Below are 26,086 nucleotides of genomic sequence, written 5' to 3' on the forward strand. Positions count from 1 at the left end.
CAACCTCCCTCTCTGTTCTTGATCCAGCTGGGATCTCCCACTCCCCCAAGTTCTCTTTCCCTCAACCCTCACCCTTTATTACCCCCACTCATGTCCAGGCTGTTCATGTAGATCTCATCCATTTCTCCGTCATTGAGCGATCCCCATGTCTTTCTTGGGATCCTGTTTTCCAGGTAGCCACAAGGAATAGGAGACCATGGTAAATAAAGACCACATGAGAATAGGAAGAAGCAAAGTGCTAGAGAGGCCCACAGAAATCCACAAAGATACCCTGTGGGGCGTTTACCCACCACCCCCACAGTTCCCCAGAGTTTTCTTGAGTGCGAGCAGCAGGAAATATTAGATAGAAGGATTTAGAGTGGAGAATCTTGTGGAGATAAACAGATATAAAATAAAGGTTAGCCTCGAGAGGGCCTGGAACCTATTCCAATGGGCCCCGACTGTCTCTGGCCCAGGGTTTTTATAGAGACACCAAGGGGGTGGAGCAAAAGACCTCCTCCCCCAGCACAGCCAAGTGCAGACCATCTCAGACACCTGTACTCAGGCCTGTGGTCCTGATCATCCTCTATTCGGACCTGCTGGGTAAAGCCATGAGGAACCCAAGAACGGGCTCCCACAATACCCCCATAGTAGACTGCTGGCAATCTTCGAGACACAGCCCGAACTGACCTACTCTGGTGATGGGATGGCCAAACACCCTAATTGTTGTGTTAGGAACCCCATCCAATGTCTAAGGGATCTGAATACAGAGATCCACAGCTAGGCCCTGGATGGAGCTCCTGGAGTCCAATTAGCAAGAAAGAGGAGGGTTTATATGAGCGAGAACTGTTGAGACCAAGGTTGGATAAAGCACAGGGACAAATAGCCAAATGAATGGAAACACATGAACTATGAACCAAAGGCTGAGGGGCCCCCAACTGGATCAGGCCCTCTGAGTGGGTAAGACAGTTGATTAGGTTGATCTGTTTGAGAGGCATCCAGGCAGTGGGACTGGGTCCTGTGCTCATTGCATGAGCTGGTTGTTTGAAACCTGGGGCTTATGCAGGGTCGCTTGGCTCGGCCTGGGAGGAGGGGACTGGACCTGCCTGGACTGAGTCTACCAGGTTGATCTCAGTCCTCGGAGAGACTTTGCCCTGGAGGAGTGGGAATGGGGGGTTGGGCTGGGGGGAAGGGGAGGGAGGCAGGGGGGTGAGAATAAGGGAATCCGTGGCTGATATGTATAACTAAATTGTATTGTAAAATAAAATAAAAATGATAATAATAAAAAAGTCCAACCCCCATTCATGATGAATGTCCTGGAGAATCTAGGAATATAGAGGATATATTTCAACATAACAAAGTCATTGTACAGCAAGCCCATGGCAGCATCATGCTAAATAGAAAAAAAAAACCTCAAAAAATTTTTTGAAAAATTCAGGAACAAGAAATGGTTATTCTCTCTTTCCACTCCTATTCAATATAGTACTTGAACTCTTAGCTAGAGCAATAAGACAACTGAGGTAGATAAAGAGGATACCAATGGAAAAGGGTGAATTCAAAATGTCCTTATTGCAGATGATATGATTCTAAACAAATAAAACTAACAATTTATTAGAAGTCCCATAATCTGATGAATACATTCATAAAATTGGAGAATGCAAAATTAACACAGACTAGTCAGTGGCCTTCCTGTATACCAATGACAAACAAACTGAGAAAGAAATCAGGGCAACAATTCCACTCACAATAGGCTTCAAACATATGAGACATTTGAATTAGCATACTTTTAAAGCACACTATTTTTTTTGGGTGCAGTGTACTTTATTGATGGTTTTCAAGAGAGTAGGGTTCCCTAAGCCCCTCCTGTTGTTCTGGGGGTCTGGGATATAAACTGTGAGGGAGATGCTCAGTATTGGGGGGGCTGAGATGGGACAGGAACTGCTCAGCAGCTGAGGGTCTCTCTTGCTGTCCTTGCTGGGGTGGGTGGTGGTCCAGGCGGGCTTCTTACTCCTTGGAGGCCATGTAGGCCATGAGGTACACCACCCTGTTGCTGTAGCCAAATTCATTGTTGTACCAGGAAATGAGCTTCACAAAGTTGTCATTGAGAGCAATGCCAGCCCCAGCATCAAAGGTGGAAGAGTGGGGGTCACTGTTGAAGTTGTAGGAGACAACCTGGTCCTCAGTGTAGCCCAGGATGCCCTCGGACACCTGCTTCACCACCTTCTTGATGTCATCATACTTGGCAGGTTCCTGCAGGCGGCAAGTCAGATCCACGACGATGGACACATTGGGGGTAGGGACACGGAAGGCCATGCCCGTGAGCTTCCCGTTCAGCTCTGGGATGACCTTGCCCACAGCCTTGGCGGCACCGGTGGATGCAGGGATGATGTCCTGGGCAGCCCCACGGCCATCACGCCACAGCTTCCCAGAGGGGCCATCCACAGTCTTCTGGGTGGCAGTGATGGCCTGGACTGTGGTCATGAGTCCTTCCACAATGCCAAAGTTGTCCTGGATGACCTTGGCCAGGGGGGCTAAGCAGTTGGTGGTACAGAAAGCATTGCTGATAATCTTGAGTGAATTGTCATACTTCTCATGGTTGACACCCATCACAAACATGGGGGCATCAGCAGAAGGGGCGGAGATGATGATCCTTTTGGCCCCACCCTTCAAGTGGGCCCCAGCCTTCTCCATGGTGGTGAAGACACCAGTGGACTCCACAACATACTCGGCACCATCGTCACCCCATTTGATGTTGGTGGGATCTTGCTCCTGGAAGATGGTGATGGCCTTCCTGTTGATGACCAGCTTCCCGTTCTCAGCCTTGACTGTGACGTTGAACTTGCCATGGGTAGAGTCATACTGGAACATGTAGACCATGTAGTTGAGGTCAATGAAGGGATCATTGATGGCAACAATATCAACTTTGCCAGACTGGAAGGCAGCCCTGGCAACCAGGCATCCAATTCGGCCAAATCCGTTCACTCCGACCTTCACCATTGTGTCTCAGGAACGAGGCTGGCACTGCACAGAAAAATGCGGCTGTCTCTGGAACAGGGAGGATCAGAGCACTTTAATAAAAAGAGGTATGAATTACCCAAGAGAAATCTAAATACATTCAAGATCCTTAAAGCTGATGTTCTGAGAGACCTTCAAGACTTAAATGAATGGGGGTTTTTAAAACTTGGTGGATAAGTAGGTAATAGAAAAGGTCAATTTTGCTAAATTGATAATACTAATTCAATAAATCTTGAATTAGAAAATGTGAGTACAATAAATCACCATTTTCTTTGGAACTTCATAAAAACAATAACTGCACTATTAAGGGGCAAAGGATAATTTATAAAGCAGAATGGGCAGGAACATCCAGAGGTACTTTTTAAGAGGGAAAAGTAGTGGAGCATGCCATATTAGAGAGAAATAAATCATATTATGAAAATAAAAAATAAAAATACTTTAATAGATTTATGTAAGCAGTGGGTGAGATTGGTAGACTGGATATTGCAACAGATGCAGTGTCCCCAAACTTTGTAATTGGTGAAAAAACAGGTTAGAGGCCATAATGAAAAGGATGGGTTATCAGAGCATGCTCTGAGAATATGGCAAATGTTCTAGTTAGCTTTCTGAAGCTCTAATAAAAATCCAAAAGCCAATCTGGGAAAGTAAGGTTTATTCACCTCACAAGTTACAGTCCATTATCAAGGGAAGCCAAGGCAAGATCCCAAGGCAGGGGCTAGAAACCACAGAGGAATGCTGCTCACTGTTCTGCTCACCTTTCCTCTATGGTGCAGGCTCATATGCCTGGGGATGTCACTACCCACAGAGGACTGAGCCCTCCTCCATCAATTAGCAATAAAAAAACGCCAAAGGCCCATACCTGCAAGCTAGTCTGAGGAAGTCAAATCCTCACTACGTGTTAAGTAGACAGCCAAGATTAGCCATCACAGCAAGCCATAAAGGGGAAAACATAAACCTCAGCTTACTGCAAAGAAAATTTCACGTCTATCAATAGAATTCTATGTCCAAAGTGAAATTTCAAATGTATGAAGAATAATTTCAAAGAATTCATGTTGGAAAATGTAACTCACTTTAAAATGAGTGACAATCACAGAAACCACAAAGGAAAAGTTGGTAAATTTGACTACTGAAGCCCCGTCTGGAGGCTGCAGGGTGGACATGGGGAGTAGCTGATGGCTGACAACACTTTTGGCCATCCTTGCAGTGTTTTGGTGCAGGAGTTTCCATCAAAAGTCCTGCCCATTATAAGCTTATGTTCTAAAGAAATGGATGGGCCCATTCTGCTTGATGATTTGGGGAAGGCTGTATCCCATTTTCAGAGCCATCTTTTTGAAAACTTCTAAAGCAGCACCAGGCCCCAACCCAGTATTCTTGGTGGCACACACTGCAGTGCCCATGCTCATCATGCTAGTGTCAGTGGTGGGCTCTGTAACATGATTTACCTCTGGGGTATGATGTGTTTCCTGTTGCTGGTGTCTCCAAATCCTGCCTCTTTGACCACCAGAGCAAGATCAAATCTTTTTTTTTTTTCATTTTAAAACCTACAATTTCTTTTTATTTATTTTATTTTATTTTATTTTATTTTATTTTATTTTATTTTATTTTATTTTATTTTACAATACCATTCAGTTCTACATATCAGTCATGGGTTCCCCTATTCTCCCCCCTCCCATCCCCTCCCTTTACCCCCAGCCCACCCCCCAGTCCCACCTCCTCCAGGGCAAATCCTCCCCCGAGGACTGCAAGCAAGATCAAATCTTAATAAATCGTTCTTGCTTAGAAAACAATAGGCTACTACCTGTTGTTTATCACGAAGACCCGACAGATGTCTTCCCAAGGTTCCCCTTTCTTCAGTAGGAGATTTTTCCTTTCCCAGAATGCATGGAGTGAGCAAGATGTGGCCTGTAGCAGTTCAAGTCCAAATTCACAGGCTCCTTCTGACTCCCCATTCTTTCTGACAGGTCCAGCGTGTTTGCTTTCTTCCTATTTCTTTAAGGAGTACCCATTTTCTGCCTCTTGGACACTTTTCCAAAACAGTTCGTACCAGACATAGCATAATTATTTGATTCCAAATCTTCAATTATAGAGATAGACCGGATTCTTTTGTAACTGGCTTTCTAGTTGATTCCCTCCTACCCAAGAAACCAGACTAGTATTTCATCCTATTTTAGTCATCCATGGTCATGAAAAGGCCACTGAACATCTTCATGACATGAGAACTACAGGTGATCCAGATGTGATGTTGGATCATCTTCACTCCTTCCTTTCACTCTCTAAGTCATTTGCTCATGAGTATCAGTGAAGAGGAGAAGACGACTGTGTTGGCTGTTCTTGGTTGTCAATGTGCCTACATCTAAGGTCAACTGACACCCAGAAAATAGAGGGCACAGATGTGGGCCATTTTTGCTTCATTTGAAGTAGGACGATCTATTTCTAGTCTAGATCTTAGAGGTAGGAAGTCACACCTTTAATTCAGATCTTTAATCAATATGTAATCTGGACTATGCTTTCTGTTCAAAGCATATGGAAGGACCCAGAAGAAGGAAGCTTTTCCTCCTCTGCTTCCTCCACCTTGTTAGCACATCCATTCCTTCACAGGCATAAGAGCATCCATTTTGAGATTACAGCATAGACTGCAGACAGCTGAGACATCCAGACTTGTAGACTGAGCAACTACTGGATTCTTGGACTTTTCATTCATAGCCAACCATTGTTGTATTAGCCAGGGTACAGCTTGTAAGTCATTATAACAAATCCCTTTTCAATACATAGAAAGATTCATTTTATAATTCTGTTGTGCTACAGAGCCCTGACTAATATACCAGGCATGTAGAGAGGACATTCTAGAACAGTTTGTGTGTCATAAGAGTCTCAGGTCACTTACAAATTTCCAATGGCCACCTTCCTTTAACCTTACCCTTCTCTAGGTGCTTTTTTACTTCAGGGGACTCAATTCTCCTCCTCTACATCATCCTAACCAATTCTTGGCATGCTTTATTTCTCATATTATTGGGTATGGATATTAGAATGGTGTTGGAGCCTATTTCCAGGTTTCTTAGTGGCTTTACCCAGCAGGTCTGCATAGAGAGGATGATTGGACCACAGGCCTGAGTGTAGGTGCCTGAGATGGTCTGCACTTGGCTGTGCTGGGGGGAGATCTTTTGCTCCACCCCTTGGTGTTCCTTTAAATACCCTAGGGCAGAGACAGCCAGGCCTTCTAGAGGTTATCCTGTATTTTCTTTCTGTTTCTCCGTCGTCTGTACTTCTAAGTAATTCCTACTGCTCCTACTCAAGAGTATTCTGGGGAAATGTGGGGGTAGTATGTAGCCTCCTCATAAGATGGGAAGGGCCAACTATTGTCAGTGTTTATAAATGAGCTTTCAACTCCTTATGGGTGAAGTAGTGAAAAGATTCTAATGAAGCAGAGAGATATTTCTAGCTTTGAAAGGAGGAGGAGCTAAATAGCTTTCCCTGTGTCACAGAAGAGATTCCTGGAAAGGAAACCTCAGGTTCTGGTCAGTTCAGGAAGAATTTGCAAGCAAGCAATGGCTGTGCCTAATGACATCAGCAGTCCCTTCTCTGGAATTCTACCGTATCATGGAGAGCTCTTGGAATCTCCTGTGATGTCACTAGTGTTGTAGCAACACCACATGAGCTTAGGACATTAGTTCACCTACAGAGATGTGGTCAAGACTGAGGCGTCTAGTTGAGAGAGAGAATACACAGCATGGAGAGACCAGAGTGAGGAAGAAAGAAGCAGGCCCTAGGTCTCACTGGAAAACATTTTTTTTTTTTTTTTGGTTTTTCGAGACAGGGTTTCTTTGTGTAGCTTTGTGCCTTTCCTGGATCTCGCTTTGTAGACCAGGCTGGCCTTGAACTCACAGAGATCCGTCTGCCTCTGCCTCTGCCTCCGGAGTGCTGGGATTAAAGGCGTGCGCCACCACCGCCCGGCGAGACCAGAGCAAGGAAGAAAGAAGCAGGCCCTAGGTCTCACTTGAAAACATGGAGAAATCTCTGGTGCTGGGGAAGATGCATTGAGTTCAGAGGAGGGGCTGGGCAGCTTTCTGGATGTGATGGGCTTGAGCCTTCCAGAGCTAGGGCTCAAGAGCTAAGAACTTCTGGGAATAGGCCTATCCTGCTCTGGGTTCCTAAAGAGCAGACCCAGATCAAGGATCCATGATGGTTAGTTTAACAGATTCAGGAATTGACAAGCCTTTAGTTGCATTGGTGGGTATCATCTGCTTTCACTCTGAGTTGGGAAGGAGGCACAGAGAAACTAATGAGATTTCTGTACCATAACTGTGTTCCCTCCCACACACACTGGAGATTTTTAGTTGTGTGCCAATAATAATAGGGAAAGGAGACTGCGCTGACAAAGCCTAAGGTTTTCTCATGCTTTACATCTCACCACTATCATGGCAGGAATACTAAATGCTGCTGTCTTCAAATGACCCCTGAGAATTCTGAATACCAACTGTTGATGGCGTACAGGTCTACAGTTCAGCCTGAGAGCTGTTAGATTCAGTGGACCTGGACTGAGACTGTCCCCATCCTGTTAGCTCTGGGTGTCTTGAACTATCAGTGATGATGCACCCCCCCCATGGTTTCCCCATTAACATGAGAGTCTGAAGTGTAGAGCAAGTGAGGCGATCAATTATACACTACCTGAGTGTGACAGTAGCAATTTTCTGGTTTCTCAAAGCACTTGGCTGAGGGCTCTGAAGCTATAGTGCATTCTCTGTAGCTGTGAATAAGCCTTAGGAGGACCTCCCCTGGGTTACATTGTCTAGAGAAACAGAGGAAACCTACTGACTTCTGAGACATCCACCTACCTATAGAGAGATGGGAGAACTGACATCCACAGAGGGGGAGAATCAAGTCTGGTCTTTGAGGAATTGCTAGGACAAAGACTCATCTGTCAGTTACTTTCTGAGCATCTTTCAGTGGGTCATGAGGTAGTGCATAGGGCAGGTACTGTGCTTTTACTTCTAGACTAGGCAATTACTGAGATACATAACTTTGTCTAATTAGGTTGTCAGTGTGATATAACATCTGAATGGACATGGTTTACCCCAGATCACTCATTTGTTCTTGGTTCCACCAAGTACCTTCCTGAGACTACAGTCCAGTCTTTTGAAGAATTTGCAATCCAGGCTGAACATGTTGCTAGCTCCTCAATTCAGGACTGCCAGGAAATTCATGAGTGTGATGTGTGGCTCTGGAAAGGTCTCCGGCAAAGGACCCCTCGTATGTCTCCTGTGTCCTTTGCCTGCCCTTCTCATGCTCCCATGAGTATTCTTTAAGCTGGCTGCACCCCTTTCCTTCCTAAGGGCATGTGCATTGTTATAGGTGGCTCCACATCAAGGAATTAGTCTTTGTTTAGCTCTAAGTAAAGCAACATAACAGTGACACACTACATATTGTCCCCTTGACTGTGACACATTTGTCCTTACATATCTCTGTCTGGCCTCTCACTAGCTATTCATGTTTCCTCACACTTGAGTGCAGGAATGGACCATCACTCTTCCTGGGAGTGTTTGCTCTTGTGTCTCAGGGCTCACCTGGAGAGTCCCAGTTCTTATCATCTCCAGCCTTACATGTCACTAGTTGATTACAAATTTGCTAATATCGTGTTGGCTTGAATTTATTGCGCTGATGATTCAGGGAAAATTTTCTGATTAACTAAGGGACATTTCATTGTTCTGACAGGAAACCCACAACCTCCCACCATATCCACATACTGTAACAAACTTGTGAATCCTCCACAATGTGCTTGTTGACATCAGGGGATCGACCTTTCCTTCCCACCATTTTGACTTAATTCCCTAGCAATATTTATTTCTCATGTTATTGATTAGAGATTTCAAGAAGGGGCCAGTCATTGCCTGGGATGTATTTTGAAGTGATTCTTCAACTTCCCATACATGAAGTAGTGAAGATATTCTAATGAAACAGAAAGAGAAATCTGACTTTGTAAGGAGGAGGTGCTGAAGGTCTTCTCTTGTGTTTCTGGGAAGGCTCCCGGGAAGGGCAACATGGTTTTGATGAACTGCAGAAGAGCTAGTTAGTGGATAAGTGAGGACTGCCGGGGGTGACCGTAATCATCCCTTCCATGGAGATTCTATTCTATCATGGAGAGTGCTTGGTGTTCTCTGTGATGTCACCAGTGTTGTGGCAACACCAATGACTGTGGGTGATTCCTTCAGTTCCCATGGACATGTTGGCAAGACTGAGCAGGCTGCTTGGGAGAGAGAATGGAGAACATGGAGAGACCAGAGAGAGAGGCAGAAGGAAGCTGGCCTTTGGTCTCAGTGTAAAACCTGGAGAAATAAATGGTTCTGGGGAAGGCAGAGTGAGTCCAGAGCAGGGGACAAGAAGCTTCCTGGAGGAGGTGAACTTGAGCTGAGATTTGTAGTAGTGGAGCTCAGCAGCTGGGAAATTCTGGGTAGTAATGGGCCAGTCCAGCTCCTCTGGCTTTCTAAAGAGCAGACCCAGAGTCAAGAGTTTCTAAAGGTTAGTTTAGGAGAGCCATGAATTGTCCAGGTTGCAGCTGCTTTTCTGGGAATTCCTTCAATTCCTTCTGACTGAGAAAGAGGATTGGGAGAAACAGATGGACCACTGAGCTGTCCCTCTCTGGGTAGGGTGTTGCTGCACTTCATCCTAGTGGATTCCTTCAGTTTCCATGGAAATCTGATGCCAGTAGGAAGGGAGGGAAACCCCCTTTGGCCACACAACACATCTTCAAAATTTTTGGTCCTAGACACATATGATGATGACTTGGTGCTTCTAAGCTCTAGGGACAACAGGCCTTACTTGTATCACATCAGATGTGAGCTGACAATGTCATTCACTTCTCCTTAGCTGGGCTTGCTTATGCTTCCAGGGCCATGGGACTGCACTAGGGAGGGAGGCACATGATTATCCACAGTGGTTGAGGACAGAGACAGAGCTCAGGGGCCCCAGTTTGAGGATAGCTGCCCTGCTGTTCCGAAGCTTCACTGGGTTCCTAGCATTTTCTCTTCCTTAGGTTTCTTCTTGGAACTCAGCATGGACTCTCCTGGTCCTATGCCATTCAAGAATACATGCTCATTTGTCTTTATCTACCTGCAGGGACTACTGCGGTGTCACCATCCCAACTCTCCACCATCACATGTGCAGGAGCAGCAGTTGAAAAACATAGAGAAACTCACCATTTGCTTACATGACATGGAATGTGAGAGAAATGAGCTGCGTGGAATCCTGGCCAATTATACAAACAAGGATTTGAACAACAGGTAGTCATTATGCCCAGTTCTTTGCTGACCATCTTGACACCACAGTATCAATCCCAGGTTTCCTGAGGAACAGGAACCTGAAACTCCAGGGTGTCCTGCTGCCTAAATTAATTTTCATGAGTTTCTTTGAGATGCAGAACTTGGAGCCTGGGTTGGAATTAGATGGGAACACAGGCTGTTTTGCTTCCTCCAAATGAAAAACAGTTCCTGAGGCCTGAATTTCTGTCTCAGGATAAAGAAGGTAGTGTGTGAACTCTGGACATAGATTTCAAGAGTCCTTGACAGGTGTTAGCCTGTGGGAGATATTAGGTGCTGTTAGTTTGTGGAGAGTCTTTGTACTTGACCATCAGATGAATGCCTGAAAGCTCCTGGCAGCAGCTTGAGGGACCTGGTCCATTAATCCATCTCAGGGTATGGCTGGAAGGCCTGGAGCTCATCACAGCTCCCCTCTCGTCTTCTTATACTCTGTGACATTGTCACATTTCAACATTTCTTGGGCATCCTGATTTCATTGTGTGTGTGTGTGTGTGTGTGTGTGTGTGTGTGTGTGTGTGTGTGTGTGTGTGTGTGTGTGTGTGTGTTTCCATGTGTGTGTGCCTCTGAGAGTCTTGGGGCTGGGAAAGGGTCTGAGAATTTAACATAGGTCCAGGTGATACCACTATTGAAGCAAGGGAACCCCACTTTGAGCATCACCATCCTGCTCACTGTGCTCACCTCGGTAGAATATATGAATCACCTGTGCAGTTTATAAAACCATCCTGAAGTTGGGGCACCTCCTTGGAAATATAATTGTGTGCTCTTGTTCTCTGGTAGTTATAGGCAACCAAGAATGAGAATCCCTGTTCTGGATACAGGAGAAATATTATCATAGGTTTCTTGTATGTCCAGATATGTGGCACAGAATCCTTGGAACTTCTTAGAGTGCTTATCTAAGGCTACAGGCCACTGAGGGTGCTTGCAGCAATGGCTCCAACCCCTTAAACCTCCTGGCTGTTGTGTCCTGAGGACAGGATAGGATATTTACTAAGAACCAGGAGGTCCCAGTGTTTAAATGCCAGGCTGTGGCATCCACTGTGTTGGAGTAGTCCATGACACAGCCTCATTTATGTGATTCTTGTTGAGTTCATGGGCTGCTTTTCTCCTGGGGCCATGCCCTACCACAGGCTGAATTTCAAAATTGCGATGCTTGAAATAGAACACAAGCAGGTGATGTCAGCTCTCCATAAATTGCCCATGGAGATTAGTGATGCCTTGGACAAGTGCAAGGGGCTGATTGAGGAGACTGAATACTTTAGGTAAGTGGCCAATAGCTTGGGAGGGATTGTTTCTGCCCTTCTTTTTCCTTGACCCAAAGTGAGGGCTCTGGTTCTAGCCTGTGTACCTCTGAGCCAGTAGCCTGCCTTATGGCCCTTCAATTTGTGCCTCTTGGACTCAGTTTTGCAAAGTGTGAAAAAGCACTGAGGCCCTCCTATTATTGTCCTGCCCAACTCAGGAGCCCTAGGACAGAAAAATGGTTTCCACCATGATGGGGATATCTGGCAGCCCAGGTTCTCTGGGCACTGGCAGGGGCTTCTCAGATCTGTTTTGCCTGGGATCAGTAGAGAGCAGTTATTCCTGTTGGGACTTCTGCCCTCCTTCAGAGAGTGTTTCCCCTCTACCTGCTGGTGCTTTCCCAATATCAGGAACAGTTAAGCACAGGTGTGGACTGCACCCTGTTCTCAGAGGCACAGGATCCCTTTTGGTACCAGGATTTTCAGAAGTAGTTTGAATCTGTCTGGAATTTGGTTCTTCTCTGGATTTGTCCTACGTTTGGTGATGCTGGCTTAGCTACTGAGAGCTCCATTCTTGTGCTGTCTGGGGACCGCCAACTTCTCATGGTTGGTGGTACTTGGAGGTAGGGATGGCAAATGGAGGCTCACTCTGGCTCACCATGTTTTGGTGATTGTTTAGTTACCTCAATGGCCAGGTCCTACGAGAGTGTACTCAGCTATTTTATAGAATTGTCTCCTTAGAGTCAGTGAGATTCCATGGTGTGTTGAGCAGGGTGTAGGTCAGTGATCTAGTACTTACATGCCTGGCACATGTGGTCCCATGCTGGATGTCTACCTCTGAAACAAACAAATGAAAACCCAACAACCACCAACTGTAACTGTGACTGTACCAGTGTAGAAGTTACAGAGGTTTTGTGTATAACAAAGTGGAATGAGTTGGAGAGATGGTTTAGCAATTAAGAGCACTGGCTCTTCTGGAGGTCCTGAGTTCAATTCCCAGCAACCATAGCATGGTTCACAACCATCTATAATGGGATCCAATGTTCCCTTCTGGCATGCAGATGTATATGCAGAGCACTCATTTTTAAAAACAAACAAATCCAGAAACAAAGTGGAATGAGATGTTTCCACAAAGCTCGTGTGTTTGGGGGGACTTGCTTCTATATGTAGCATGAACTATCAAAATGGAAACACTGGATTGAAAACAAATAACTGGGCAGCTGAATGGTATTTATTTTCTCAGGTAAACAATTTATAGAGCAAATAGAATATCTTAGATATGGTGCCACTTTGCATAAAGGACTTAACATCCTCACAATGTAGTATCTGTTTATGAATGCTGGGGTGTTGGAACCAATATTCCAAGGAGTGATGACTGTTCATAAAAGATGTAGAGAATCAAAATGACATAGAATGGTGTAGTCTGAGGGCCCAATGGGGTCACCACAGAAAGCTTCTCCACAAAACTGACCTTCCAGCTAAATTCCAAGTAGGAAAGGAGCTCACACATAAGGCAATTAAAAGAATGAACATTGGAAGCAGAAGACAGATCCCTGGTCCCACACACTCTGGGCATCATCAAGCAACCACATGCAAGCAGCACAATGGGGCACAGACAGCTAGCTAAGGGTACAGGATGGCTCTAGTAAGGCCTTCGGGGAGGGAGGGGGGGCAAGACTTGGGGATCAGGAGAGTATGAAGTGTCAGTGGAATAGAGAGCGACTGGAAGATCCAAGTGACATAGATCTAGTTTTCTTTGTTTCTTTGTTTACTATGTGGCTCTGACTAGCCTCAAACTTATGATCCTCCTGCCTTGGCCTGAGTGATGGGATAATGGGCCTGTGCCATCACAACTTGACCTCATCTGCATTCTAACAGTATCCTGGGGCTGCTGTGAGAGAAAGTATTTTAAGTGTATAGGGTGGGTGTGAAGTACTGGGAGGGGTGAATACTTAGAACAGCTGGAGGTCACCCAGGTCAGACATCTGTTCTAGTAAATGTCAACCTCACACAAACAATATCCATCTCATTTCTCTCTTACCTCCATCTCTACTCTTTTTTGAATTTACACACTAAGCCTTTATGAATCCTCTTCTCTCCATGTCCCTACACCCATCCTCAGGCCCCCACCCTCAGTTCAGGCCATCATCATTCCCAGTCTGGATCCCTGCCATGGCTTCCCAGAGAGAGGAATCTTACTCAAACTCTGTCCTGGTCAAACACTTCAAAAGTCTGACACTCCTTGCAAGTCTCACACAGTGTGAGTCCCCTGCTTCACTTCTATCAGCCCACCCTGTCCCTCCAATACACATTTAGAAAAAGGCCTGGTGTGTGGTGAGCCCGGACTTCTTATTATGTGTGCTCCCAATATCCTCTCTGCTTGTCCTTGCATTTGCTGCGACCATGGCTGATTCGACTACTCTCCACTAGACCAAGCAGCAAATGTTGCATTCATGCAGAATCTTTCTGGCCTCTGGACTCTCTCATGTTCTTTGAAAATAAACGGATCTGGGGGGGTGGGATGGGGGTCTGAAAACTCATGGGAAAGGTTTACCGTTTAATAATTAAGCTCTGAGGCAGAGGGTCCAGAATAGCAGCTTGGATCTCAGCCTGTCTCCTAGCTGCCCATGAAGTCACATTCTAGCTGACAACCTTGGGTCAGCACATACTGCATGCCAGGGAGAAAGTTCCTGAGAGGAGTCAGTGCGGGCTTCGGGGCTTCGGGAGGTGGCATTTTGCCTCAGGATGCCCATCCTGACACTGCACGGTGTGGTGATATTGTGTCCCCCAATATATTGTGCACCCTAATAAACGTATCTAAGGTCAGAAAACAGAACTAGATAGACATAGATGCTAGAAAATGGTGGTACACACACCTTTAATCCTAACATTCCGGAGGGATATCCATCCAGCTCTCTGTGAGTTCAAAGCCACACTGGAAACATCCAAGCATGATGACACTGGCCTTTAGTCCCATGAAGTGATGGCAGGAAGCAGAAAGGTATATAAGGCATGAGGACTTATATACCTTTTAGCTTTTGAGCAGCAGTTCAGCTGAGATCCATTCAGATGAGGAGTCTGAGGAAACAAGATCAGCTGAGGAATTAGGAAGGTGAGATTGGATGTGGCTCGTTCTGTTTTTGTGACTATTCAGCATTCATCTTAATACCTGGCTCCAGGTTTGTTTTTATTAATAATGCCTTCTAACAATTCGAGTTACAGCTCGGTCCATCCCACTTTCGCGGTGGCAGTTCAGGGTCCCTGTAAGATCTGAAATCCCACCCCGAACTTCTCTCTTCACTCTCTTCACAACTGTCCCTCACCTGGAACCCTCTGGGACCAGGGACCACAGTCTCCATTGCCGGCCATCTCTTACATTTTCTTAGCTACATCCAGCTTCCCGGGCGCTTCTGGATTTAGGATAAAAGAGCAGCCGCTGTCCCTCGGCCACCATAGAGCGCCGCCCCACTTGCTGCTTCCTCATCCACTATGGGGTCTGTCCAGAGAGGTTTCTCACATGCTGCTTTGCGCCCTCCCGCTACACTGCCACCTAGCGGCCCCTGTATGAAATGCTCCTAGGCCCTGCTAATATTTAAAACAAACCAAAAAAAAAAAAAAAAAAAAAACTTCTTTCTGGTGGGTTTCTCAAAAAGACAGTGAAGTAACGCACTTTCTTTATCTCAAGGCCAAAAAGAAAAAAAAACAGCAATGATTAAATTCAGTAGTTTTGAATAAAGAGCATTGGAAACCAAAATCAACATGCCAAAGAAAAAAGACTCTTACTTCACTAAATCTATTACCGAAAATTCTAAGGTTACACTTTTAATGACAAATTTAGTTAAAGCATATTCAAACTCAGGAAGTCAGCCAAATTACCCACCAGTTTCTCAAAAGACATAACTGCCCCCATCCAAATCAAACAAAAGGTCAGTCCTTCATGAATGATTTATAGACAGGCACTTAAAGAAATGAAGAGCCTCTGTGATGTTACAACCAAAGACACATTCTACAGCCAAACCCCTGGCAGGGCACACAAACAGCCAACTCTGAGGGCTTCGCTCACCTTTGGAGCCACACAGGGCCATGGTGAGGGCGCTGTTGCTCTGGTCCAGCTCTGAGAGGCAGGAACTGCCAGGGAGGTTCAGGATGGCTGACTGCTCCTTTAGGATCATGGCCTGGGGAAGGGACAGAGGAGGGGGGAATATGTAGTCTGTGAGGAGTCAGGCTCTGGCTCTGCAGATTATAATCCTTCAATCCTACATTTATAGAAAATTCCAGAACATTTCACCAGGATGTCAGATTTCCAATCAATGAAGTTTCCTGAGCTAAGACAATCAAAAAGCCCAAGCTGCACAAAGGCCTTTCTTCTCTTGTTCTAAGTTCTGAGACTGCAACTCTATCCATTAGTCTCTTTTCTGCTCTCTCTTCAGGCTGACTCTAAGTTGGGGCACAGTCCTCTGAACCACCTTTCCCCTAACGCAAGCAGTACCTAGGCACCCCTGAAGTATACACACTGGTGGTGGGCTGAGAATGGCATGAACTAGGTTACCAGCCCAGTCTTCGGCCCTGTTTTTGAGGCTCTCAGTAGGGACCTAGGGGTTGCAGCATCTTAAGCATTCTGTGTTGAATGTAGGTGGTGGCACAGGGCACCCTGGGGGTGTCCAGAGCTGTCATCCATATTGACGAGCAGAGTGGGAAGGAGAAGTTCAAGCTTCTGGTAGAAGGTGACAACCTTTGGGCAGTCATGGCCACCAATAGTGTGAAAGGCACTCAGATGACTTCCAATAACACATAAGAGGTACCATTGCATCTGGACCCTCAGCCAATACCCAGCAGTTTCCTGGCCCTGGGATTTGCTTCCCCAACAATTACACAACAATCTACTTTGATAATAGAGCAGTGTTTGCTTTGCGCTTGTCAAAAGGGAAGAAGTAGGAGTAAGGTAGCTCCCAGAAGGGACTGCCTCCACTCACTCCTAGCTCTCCCTAGGTGGAGAAAACTCTGGGCATTGAGGCTGCCCGGACAACCATCATCAACAAGATCCAGTACACAATGGTCAACTATGGCATGAGCATCGACAGGAGGCACGTGATGCTGCTCTCCGACCTGATGACCTACAATGTGTGAGAGAAGGGAGGCTCCAGGTTGTCAGGGGTCGTGCAATCTTTTGTCTCCAAACAGCTAGAGAGTGTAAACAGCATAGAAAGTACACTTCTGTGAGGACTGACCTGGACAGGAAGTAGGTGTCACCAACAAAGGCACATGTGTGCTGATGGGATCAGGTGTTTTGTTAAATTCTCAGTGTGAGAATTTCAACACAACCAGTTATTGGAGTCCTGAGTCTTATTCTACAGCAAATCTGGCCATTACCAACACTAGGATGCCCAAGTGACTTGGGGTGAATGTTCCCTAACCCCTTCCTAGTGCTGTGTCTATAAACATTTCTAGAGAGTAGGGCTAGGTATAGCTCAGTGGTAGAGTGCTTGCTTAGCATGCATGGGCCCTGTGTTTGATCTCCAGCATACACATACACACACACACACACACACACACACACACACACACAGAGAGAGAGAGAGAGAGAGAGAGAGAGAGAGAGAGAGAGAGAGAGAGAGAGAGAGAGAGAGAGAGAGTAAATTACCTTGCTCTCAGGTGAGAGTGTGGGGGGAAGCTGTTATGGGTTTTTGCTTCCTTCCCATACACAAGTGTATTGTGTTTACATGAGCCCTTCCTGATAAGCCTGTCCTGCAGTAGAGGACATTATGGAACCAGAGATGTAGCTCAGATATAGAACAAGGTCAGGGTAAATATTCCTAATTCCCAGGCTCATCTCCAGGACCAAAAATAAACTACTCCAGGTGGGGCCATGGCAGCCCTGAGAGAGACAGTGTCTGCAAGTCTTCTTTGGCTTTGATTTTTTTTAAAGGTTATGGTATCTCACTGGATCTGCAAATACAGATTGATATCTATTTGTTGTATATACATGTGGGTGCATAATCATGTGGGTGCCCCTCCGTTTATGTGGAGGCCAGAGGTTAACCGTTTTTACTCTTCCTCATGACCCATTGACTTTGTTTCCTCAAATGCATTTATTAGCATATATTAATTGTGCATAACATGGATTTCATAATGACCTTTTTATGTATGTATATCCTGACATTCTTTGGTCATATTCACTTCCTGTTTCCCTCTCTCGTGCACTTCCCATGCCTCCTTGTCTCCTTTCTCTTCCTAACAAGTCCTTCTATTTTCCTCCTTTCTCTTCCTAACAAGTCCTTCTATTTTCCTGCCTTTTTTTCAAGACAGGGTTTCTCTGTGTAGCTTTGCTCCTTTTCCTGGAACTCACTCTGTAGCCCAGGCTGGCCTTGAACTCATAGAGATCCACCTGCCTCTGCATTCGGAGTGCTGGGATTAAAATGTGTGCCACCATCACCTGGTACATGCCTTTTTTAAAATGACACAATGAATTTCATTAGGGCTGCTTACAAAGGCAGGGTTGAGGGACAGGTTGTTTACTGGACCATGGGCACCTCACCAGTGTTTACACCATTAGAGAATATGTCTGTCTCCACCGCAAAAAACAAAAACAAAACAAAAAACAAAAAGCACTATCTGGCTATCAATCCTCAGGGGAGGATTCATGAAGCACTCCCTCACATGACAAGATGTTGACAATAGCAGTCCTGTGTGGATCTGTTGTATGTTTGGCTAATTTCCTTGACTGGAATTAACTAAATTGTTTCTAGCATTAGCTTAATGATCATAAGAAAGGAGAAGCAACCCCCTTTTTAAAACTCAGATTCCTAATTCTGTGTGGCACAGCATCTGGGTACAATTGACAAGAGACAGGCTCCTTGTCCTTGGGATCATCAAGTCCCAATGGCTATGAGGCTGCACTAAAAACCATCTGCTTTTAGTAGTGCCACGAATAGCTGCTTGGCTGTTTCTATTGGTTCCAGCATTGGGATAATGCCTTCTGCTTTGGTTCTGAACTTCCTGGAATGGCTTGAGACTCTTCTGACCATCTTTCATTGCACAGGGTGAAGACCAGTTTACTACCAGGTATAGCCTGGCCAAGATGAAGGAGAGTGGGATGATGCTGGCCTCCTTTGAGAAGACAACTGAGCATCTCTTTGATGCTGCTTAATTTTGGCAGGAAAGACCCAGTATGTAGTAGGTTTGCAGTGTAGATGGCCTATGGATTTCAGAATGAACAGATTGTTTGTCTCCAGAGACTAAGGCACCCTGCCCCCTCTCCCCATTCTGTGAGCTCCTTTCAGTGCAGACAATCTTCAGTTCCAAAAAGAAAATATGGATCCTGAGCTAGTGGAGACCTTTTAGTCCTTGAAGTTGTACTTGGCCACATTGACTAACAGTCTACATGTTGTCCAGGATTGACAGAAGGTAGATAGTGGAAGAGCCTCCAGGTGTAGCAGTAGGGTAGCCTGTGGTCCTGCCTCCTAGTGAGACACTGAACAACATTTTAATAGCCAAGTAGGACAGAAAATGGAGAGACACAGGTTATATGCATACATATATATATATATATATATATATATATATATATATATATATGAATGAGAGAGAGAGAAGGTTATGTGAAATCCAGGCCCTGTGATGGATGCCTTTTATCCCAGGACTCAGGAGGCAGAGGCATGCAGATTTCTGTAAGCTGGAGCCCAGCCTCTTCTACATAGCAAGTTCCAGGTCAGACAAGTCTACAGTGAGACCCTGTCTTCAAATCAACATCAAAGTGAAGAGAAAGAAAAGTGAGGAGGGTTAGAATGGAGAAGCCCATGCATAAGCCAGAGTGCAGCTGTCAGACACCAGGACTGAAACCCAGCACCCACCACTGACACCTTTGCAGCCTGAGTACAGCCTCTGTCCACCACCCTACCTGGAAATGTCTCCTGTCTCTATGTTTGGAGCACTCTAGCCCAGTGGTAGCTCTCACTGTGTGTTGGGGTTAGTTTGGCACTTTGCCTTTCTGTTCTGGAGTTGTCTTTGTCATCAAACTAGAATGCATCTACCTCCTGCTTCCGTTCTGTCGAATCAGAGTCCTAGCATAGAGCCCTAGACTCTTGAACTACCTGGGTGGTGGCTTCCCACACTTTTAATCCCAGAACACTGGAGGCATAGGTGGACATATCTCTGAGTTCCAAAGCAAGTCTGGAAAGAAAGAAAGAAAGAAAGAAAGTAAGAAAGAAAGAAAGAAAGAAAGAAAGAAAGAAAGAAAGAAAGAAAGAAAGAAAGAAAGAAAGAAAGAAAGAAAGAAAGAAAGAAAAAGAAAGAAAGAAAAAGAAAGAGAAAGAAAGAAAGAAAGGCAAAGAAAAGAAAGAAAGAAAGAAAGGAAGGAAGAAAGAAAAGAAAAAATAAAGAAAGAAAAGAAAGAAAAAGAAAGAAAGAGAGAAAGAAAGAAAAAAGAAAGAAAGGAGGAAGGACGGAAAGAAGGGAGGAAGAAAGGAAGGAAGGAAGGAAGGAAGGAAGGAAGGAAGGAAGGAAGGAAGGAAGGAAGGAAGGAAGGAAGGAAGAAAAAGAATGACAGACAGTCTTGAAGTGGAGCTAGGAGAAGAGGAAATCCTTATCCTTCTGGAAGTCAATGACAGCCTGCCTTCCAGTGTCTGATAAGGACCATGCTGCCCCTGGCCCTGCACTTCCAGCCCCATTGGTATCTTTTCTTCTGGGCACTAAGCTAAGGAGGCAGGTGGCAAAGTCACCATCTCCTGATCATGTGCAAGGATCCTGCTGCCTAAGCAGCCTCTCAAAGGCTGTCTATCTCCTGATCTGTACTCCCGTTGCAGAGAACTGGCTTGAGCTGAATTGACTTCTGATGACCTGCTGGTCTGAGGCAGGCACAGTCATTCCAGAGACAGTGCTCCTTGGCCATTCCCCTAGGGTATATACATGGGAAGGAAAATGATGATCCAAGTTCAGCCAGGTGGTACGTGGTGGAGCTGGATCTCAGAACCCAACTCTGCAAACCTAATTCAGTAATGTTCCCTCCACTCTGTGAATCCAGCTCTCTGACCTCAGTTCAGGTTGGTTCCAGGCTTGCCAAAGAGCATCATCATGGAAAAACCAATGAATATAGGAACTGGGCTCATAAAGCTGTTGCACAAGGCTAACATAGACCCCAAACCATGCAGGAGGCCATTGATTTTTCACACAGATGAATTCTGCATAATTTTTGTCATATAGTTTATGGCAGGAGGTCACCATTCCTGACCTTGGCTCCTTGTCCTGTCAGCTGCTGAATGGAAGAATTTTGTATCCCTTGGACAGATGCCTGCATGACCTTAAATGGTGCAGAGGGTCAGACAAAGACCATGGCCTCAGCAGGAGCTCCTTGGAATGTTGACTGGGAATCTGCTTGTAACCATACCTGCAGGGGCTCAGGATGGTTGTTCAGCCTGGTCAGTGTCCATTCCACCTCACTCTGTCTCTGCAGAGGATGCTAACATGGGCCCAATCCCCCCTCTGTTAGGACCACAGAGGTCAGGCACAGTCCTGGTTTCCCACTCCTCAGGCTTGATTTGCCACTCATGTGCTCCTATAAATACATTCCTGTTATTTATTTATTCTCTGTGAAAGATATACAGTGCTTGTTGTTATTTTACTTTGAAACCAGAAGCTATATAACCAAGAAAACCAGCTTTAATGAATTCCTGGAAAAGCACCTAGGATGTGAGGTCCAGGATGACATGGCTAGTCTCTGGCTAAGCACTGTCTATCTGAATTTAACTGCCTTAAACAAAAAGAAAATAGAAACTTGTAGTTTCCTAGTAATGTGAGTCACTTTTGAAGGGCTCTGTAGCCTGTGGCTCAAGTGAAGGCTGTACTTTATCTCTAGCAGTCTTGAAAAAGAGAGGGGTTGGTTCCTCTAAAGTCTCTTATGGTCAGAGGTCCTGGGCAGGACCTCTTACTGACAGCAACACGTTGCTTTTCTATACCCAGCCCTAGAACAAAACTGGGCGTTCGATAGTATATCATGGTACTCATCAGGAATGTAAGTGTCTGAACTCCATCCTAGTTTGAATTCTAAATGAAAGGATTTGGGGTATCATCTGTGGTGTAATAGTATTTAATTGCTCATTTTGAAGAACAGAGGGATATTAAAAAGAATGAGATATTCCTGGGCAGTGTTTGGATAGAATAGCTAAGTTCCCAACATGGGATGTACTATGTATGGGGCTTCCAATTAAGCTAAGAGAACTCTGGCATTGGAAGGAGGAGGTGCTGAATGGCTTCCTCTATGTTCCAAGAGAGGCTCCTAGAAAGTGAATCTGGGCTTCTGGTCAGTTAAGGTGGAACCAATTTGTAGGGTGGCAAAGGCTGTTCCCCATAACATCAGCAGTCCCTTCTCTGGACATTCTATTGTATCCTGGAGAGCTCATGTCATCCCGTGATGTCACCAGTGTTGTAGCAACATCAAATGCCCTCAGGGCATCCTTCAGTGCCTAGAGGGTAGAGCATAGACATGCTGCTGGCAAGACTGAGGGGTCTCCTTGGAAGAGAGAATGGAGAATATCCGGAGAACAGAGAGAGATGGAAGGAGGCTGGCCTTGAGTCTCAGAGGAAAACAACCCAAAAGTGTTTCTGGGGAAGGCACAGTGAGTGCTGGGCAGGAGATGGGGCTTCCTGGAGGAGGTGGGCTAGACCTGGGCCCTCAAGTAAAGTGGCAGAGGAGCTGGAGCAGAGGGACTAATGTGTCCCCAGCTGAGGCCAGGCATCACTGCACTTCAGCTTCGGGAGTTTCCTTTAGGTGCAGTGGCTGTGGACACTAGTCACATGGAGAAACAAGTGCTTCTGGACAAGACATCATGTCATCAGGCTGTCCAGCAGACTCCTCTGAACACCTCTCCCTGACAGTGGTCCCTTAGGGTCCTGAATCAGCAGTTGAGAAGGGCAGGTAGATCTCTAGTGTAGTCAAATAGCTGTAGAGATGTGGAACCAGGGCAGAGATTGGCTCCTTTGTACAAGCTCTGCAGGTCCTGAGCTGGCAGTTGGATGACTTGGTGAGTCTGTTAACCATGTTGTGTCTCTGCATGACATTTCAATACCAGCCATGGGCCTGGAGTGACCAGGCAGGAGATCTGGACTGTCCACAGCACCTGAGTCCTTGTGCACTGTGTTATTTTTCTCCTGGCTTCTGAAAGCACAGGCAGACTTCAGGGCTCTGGGTTCATGCATGTTGCATCCTGTGCTGCTATGAATTTGCCCGAAGAAGCCATCTCTGTGTTCCCTGAGGCATGTGTAGGGAGGCAGAGGAAACCCCTGGCTGATTACATAGCCACATCTCTACAGAATGATGGGAAAGCTGAGATCCACAAAGGGTACATCTTCACCTGGCCTCAAATATTTGGGTTGTCACTGGGTTGCAGACGTGATCTTTCTGTTTATGCTTCAGAGTGGTCTGTCCATCCTCTATGCCTTGTCACTATGCAAGTTCACTTGTGTTCATCTTCCCACAGAGGCTGCTATGGAGCCCTCATCCCACCCAACCCTCCTCACCAAGAAAGGGATGAGGAAGGAGATGCAGAGGCTGAACATGGAGCTGCCGCTGGTGACAAGGGAGAGAAATGAGCTGCGTGATCAACTATTCTTCATCAGGAAAGGACCCGTGGACAATAGGTATCTCTTGTTTCAACCTTCCTGGTATCAATTTTGCATCTGCAAAGTCACCTTCAACTTCATTTTAATGTCTTGGATTCTAGGAGCTTGATCCCTCAGGGTTTATCTGTGCCCTACTTCATGTCCCTAAATGCCTCTCAATGAAGAGGCAGAACTTGAAACCTGGGCAGGAGGGAGATGGGGATTCTAACAATTCTGCTTCCTTCAATGAAAACCCAAGCCTGGAGTCTGAGTCACACAACTCAGGGACTGATGCAGTATTGTTTGAGTTCCCAGCATGCACTTGAAAAGACCATGGCATGGCTTGTGTGAGATACTAGCTGCTGTGAGTTTGTGTGAGGCTTTGAACTTGCCTGGTAGGTAATTATGTGCTGGAAGATCCTGGTAGCAGCTTGTCAGACCTGATCTGACTTGATTTATTTCAATGAGTGACTGAAAGTCCTGGAGCTCGTCACTGTTTTTCTATTTCTCGTGAGTTATAGTCTTAGACAATATTGCTCCACAAATTTCTTCAGTATCCCATGTGTGCTCTCCTCTCCTTCACTCTTTCTTGCACTCTCTGCCTCTCTCTCTCTCTCTCTCTCTCTCTCTCTCTCTCTCTCTCTCTCTCTCTCTCTCTCTCTTTTTCCTGTATGGAGCATGCCTGCTGGCATGTGTGTGTGTGTGTGTGTGTGTGTGTGTGTCTGTCTGTCTGTCTGTCTGTCTGTCTGTCTGTCTGTGTCTATATGTTTATGAGCATTTCCATGTTTGTGTGTCCCTACAGACTCTGGGAGCAGGGCATCTATGGTGGGCCTGATGATTTTCCTGTGTCACATTTCCAGGTGATTCCAGTGCTGATATGAGATCTGTGATCCTCACTTTAAGCAGCTCTGCTCTTGTCCTATGTGTTCACCTTGATGCCAAATAGGAATCCCTTGGGGAGATTTTATAGCTGTCCTGATGTTGGGTCTCATCTCCAGAATTATGTGCTCTGTCTATCCATGCAGTAGTAATGACCCAGGCTCAAGAATCCTTGTCCTGAAACAAAAGAAACATCATTGCATGTTTCTTGTGGGACAAAACCTTTAGCATAGTCTCCTAGGAACAGAGAGCTAGACTGCCTCTCCAGGCTTGCTGAGTGGACACATGCAGCAAGGACACCCTCCATCTGAACACTCAGTCTCTGTTGGCCTGGGCCAGGATTACAAGTTAATTAAGCACCAGGAAGTTTCAGTACATAGTAGCCAACTGAGACCTCCACTGTGTTGCAGTAGATCAGGACAACAGCATGTGTTCACATGATCCTTGAGGCCTATATTCATAAAGATCTTTGTTCCTGGTGCCATGCCCTTCCACAGGCCAAATACTTGGTATGAAGATCTGAAGATGGAGCATGAGGAGGTCATGACTGACCTACAGAGATTGCAGAATGAGAACACCGAGACTTCAGAGAAGGTGGATGAGCTTGCCAACCTGACGGTCTTCTATCGGTAAGTGCCTGTTGGCATGGACCCCAATAGTAGTTGAGTGGCCATCTCTGCCTTTCTTTTATTATTATTTTTTAATTTTATAATTTAATTTAATTTTACATATCTGCCACAGATTCCCATGTCCTCCCTCCTCCCACCCTGCCTTTTCTCCCCTGTCCCCCAATACACCCCCCATTCCAATCTTTCCAGGGCAAGGATTCCCTTGGAGATTCACCTCAGTCTGGTAGATTCAGTTGAGGCAGGACCAGTACCCTACTCCCTTCACCCAGTGTGAGCAAAGTGTCCCTGTATAGGCCCCAGGCTCCAAAAAGCCAGCTCATGCACAAAGGACAGGTCCAGGTCCCACTGCCTGGGGGGTCTCTGAAACAGTTTAACTAATCGACTGTCTCACATATCCAGAGGGCATGATCCAGTTGGGGGCTCCTCAGCTATTGGATCATAGTTCATGTGTTTCCAGTAGTTTGGCTATATGTCCCTGTGCTTTTTCCAATCATGGTCTCAACATCTCTTGCTCATACAATCCCTCCTCTTTCTCGCTGATTGGACTCTCAAAGCACCACCTGGGGCCTAGCCATGGATCTCTGCATCTGCTACCAACAGTCATTGGATGAGAGTTCTACCATGACAGTTAGGGTTGTTTGGCCAACCGAACACCAGAGTAGGTCAGTTCGGGCTTTCTCTCATCATTGCCAGTAGTCTATTGTGGAGGTATCTTTGTGGATTTCTGGGGACCTCTCTAGAACTTTGCTTCTTCCTAGTCCCATGCTTCATTTATCATGGTCTCTCTTTCCTTGTTCTCCCTCTTTGTTCCTGATCCAGCTGTAATCTCCCACTCCCCTAAGCTCTGTTTCCCCCAACCCTTGTCCTTCATTACCCACCCCTCACATCCAGTTTGCTCATGTAGATCTCATCCATTTCTCTGCCTTTGGGTGATCCCTGTGTCTTTCTTAGGGTCCTCTTTGCTAGGTAGCCTCCCTGGAGTTGTGAGTAGCAGTCTAGTCATCCTTTGTTTTACATCTAGTATCCACCTATGAGTGAGTACATACCATGTTTGTCTTTCTGAGTCTGGGTTACCTCACTCAGGATGATTTTTTCTAGATCCATCCATTTGCCTGCAAACCTCCTGATATCATTGTTTTTCTCTGCTGAGTAGTACTCCATTGTATATATGTACCACATTTTCTTTATCCATTCTTCAGTTGAGGGGTATCTAGGTTGTTTCCAGGTTCTGGCTATTACAAACCATGCTGCTATAAACATAGCTGAGCATGTGTCCTTGTGATATGATTGGGCATTCCTTGGGAATATGCCCAAGGGTGGTATAGCTAGGTCTTGAGGGAGATTGATTCTCAAATTTCCAGGAAAGCACCCTATTGATTTCCCAAGTGGCTCATCTCTGCCTTCCTTTGTCTCTAGACTGGAGAGTCCACAGCTCTGGTTCTGTCCT

General features: G+C 45.8%; 1 protein-coding gene and 1 pseudogene across 5 annotated transcripts in view; one reads left to right on the forward strand and one right to left on the reverse strand.

Annotated features, from left to right (window-relative positions):
• Positions 1-26,086, forward strand: part of LOC143267300 (disks large homolog 5-like) — a 48,196-nt gene that overhangs the window by 16,083 nt on the left and 6,027 nt on the right. For 2 of the 4 annotated variants that reach the window (XM_076544606.1, XM_076544607.1), the window contains 3 exons: positions 10,105-10,268; positions 23,011-23,170; positions 24,508-24,639. In XM_076544606.1, coding sequence (XP_076400721.1) covers positions 23,019-23,170; positions 24,508-24,639 — 284 coding nt within the window. In that variant the 5' untranslated portion in view covers positions 10,105-10,268; positions 23,011-23,018. Of the gene's footprint in view, positions 1-10,104; positions 10,269-11,431; positions 11,564-22,016; positions 22,150-23,010; positions 23,171-24,507; positions 24,640-26,086 lie in introns of those variants that run through there. The other 2 variants (XM_076544605.1, XM_076544604.1) reach the window with 2 other exon arrangements.
• LOC121826540 (glyceraldehyde-3-phosphate dehydrogenase pseudogene) lies at positions 1,566-15,032 on the reverse strand (annotated as a pseudogene). The gene is made up of 3 exons (XR_013042286.1): positions 14,916-15,032; positions 14,416-14,617; positions 1,566-3,024 (listed from the first exon to the last, which is right to left on the reverse strand). The product of XR_013042286.1 is annotated as a glyceraldehyde-3-phosphate dehydrogenase pseudogene (transcript).

This window comes from Peromyscus maniculatus, chromosome 9 (genome assembly GCF_049852395.1).
Source record: "Peromyscus maniculatus bairdii isolate BWxNUB_F1_BW_parent chromosome 9, HU_Pman_BW_mat_3.1, whole genome shotgun sequence".
Lineage (NCBI taxonomy): Eukaryota > Metazoa > Chordata > Mammalia > Rodentia > Cricetidae > Peromyscus > Peromyscus maniculatus.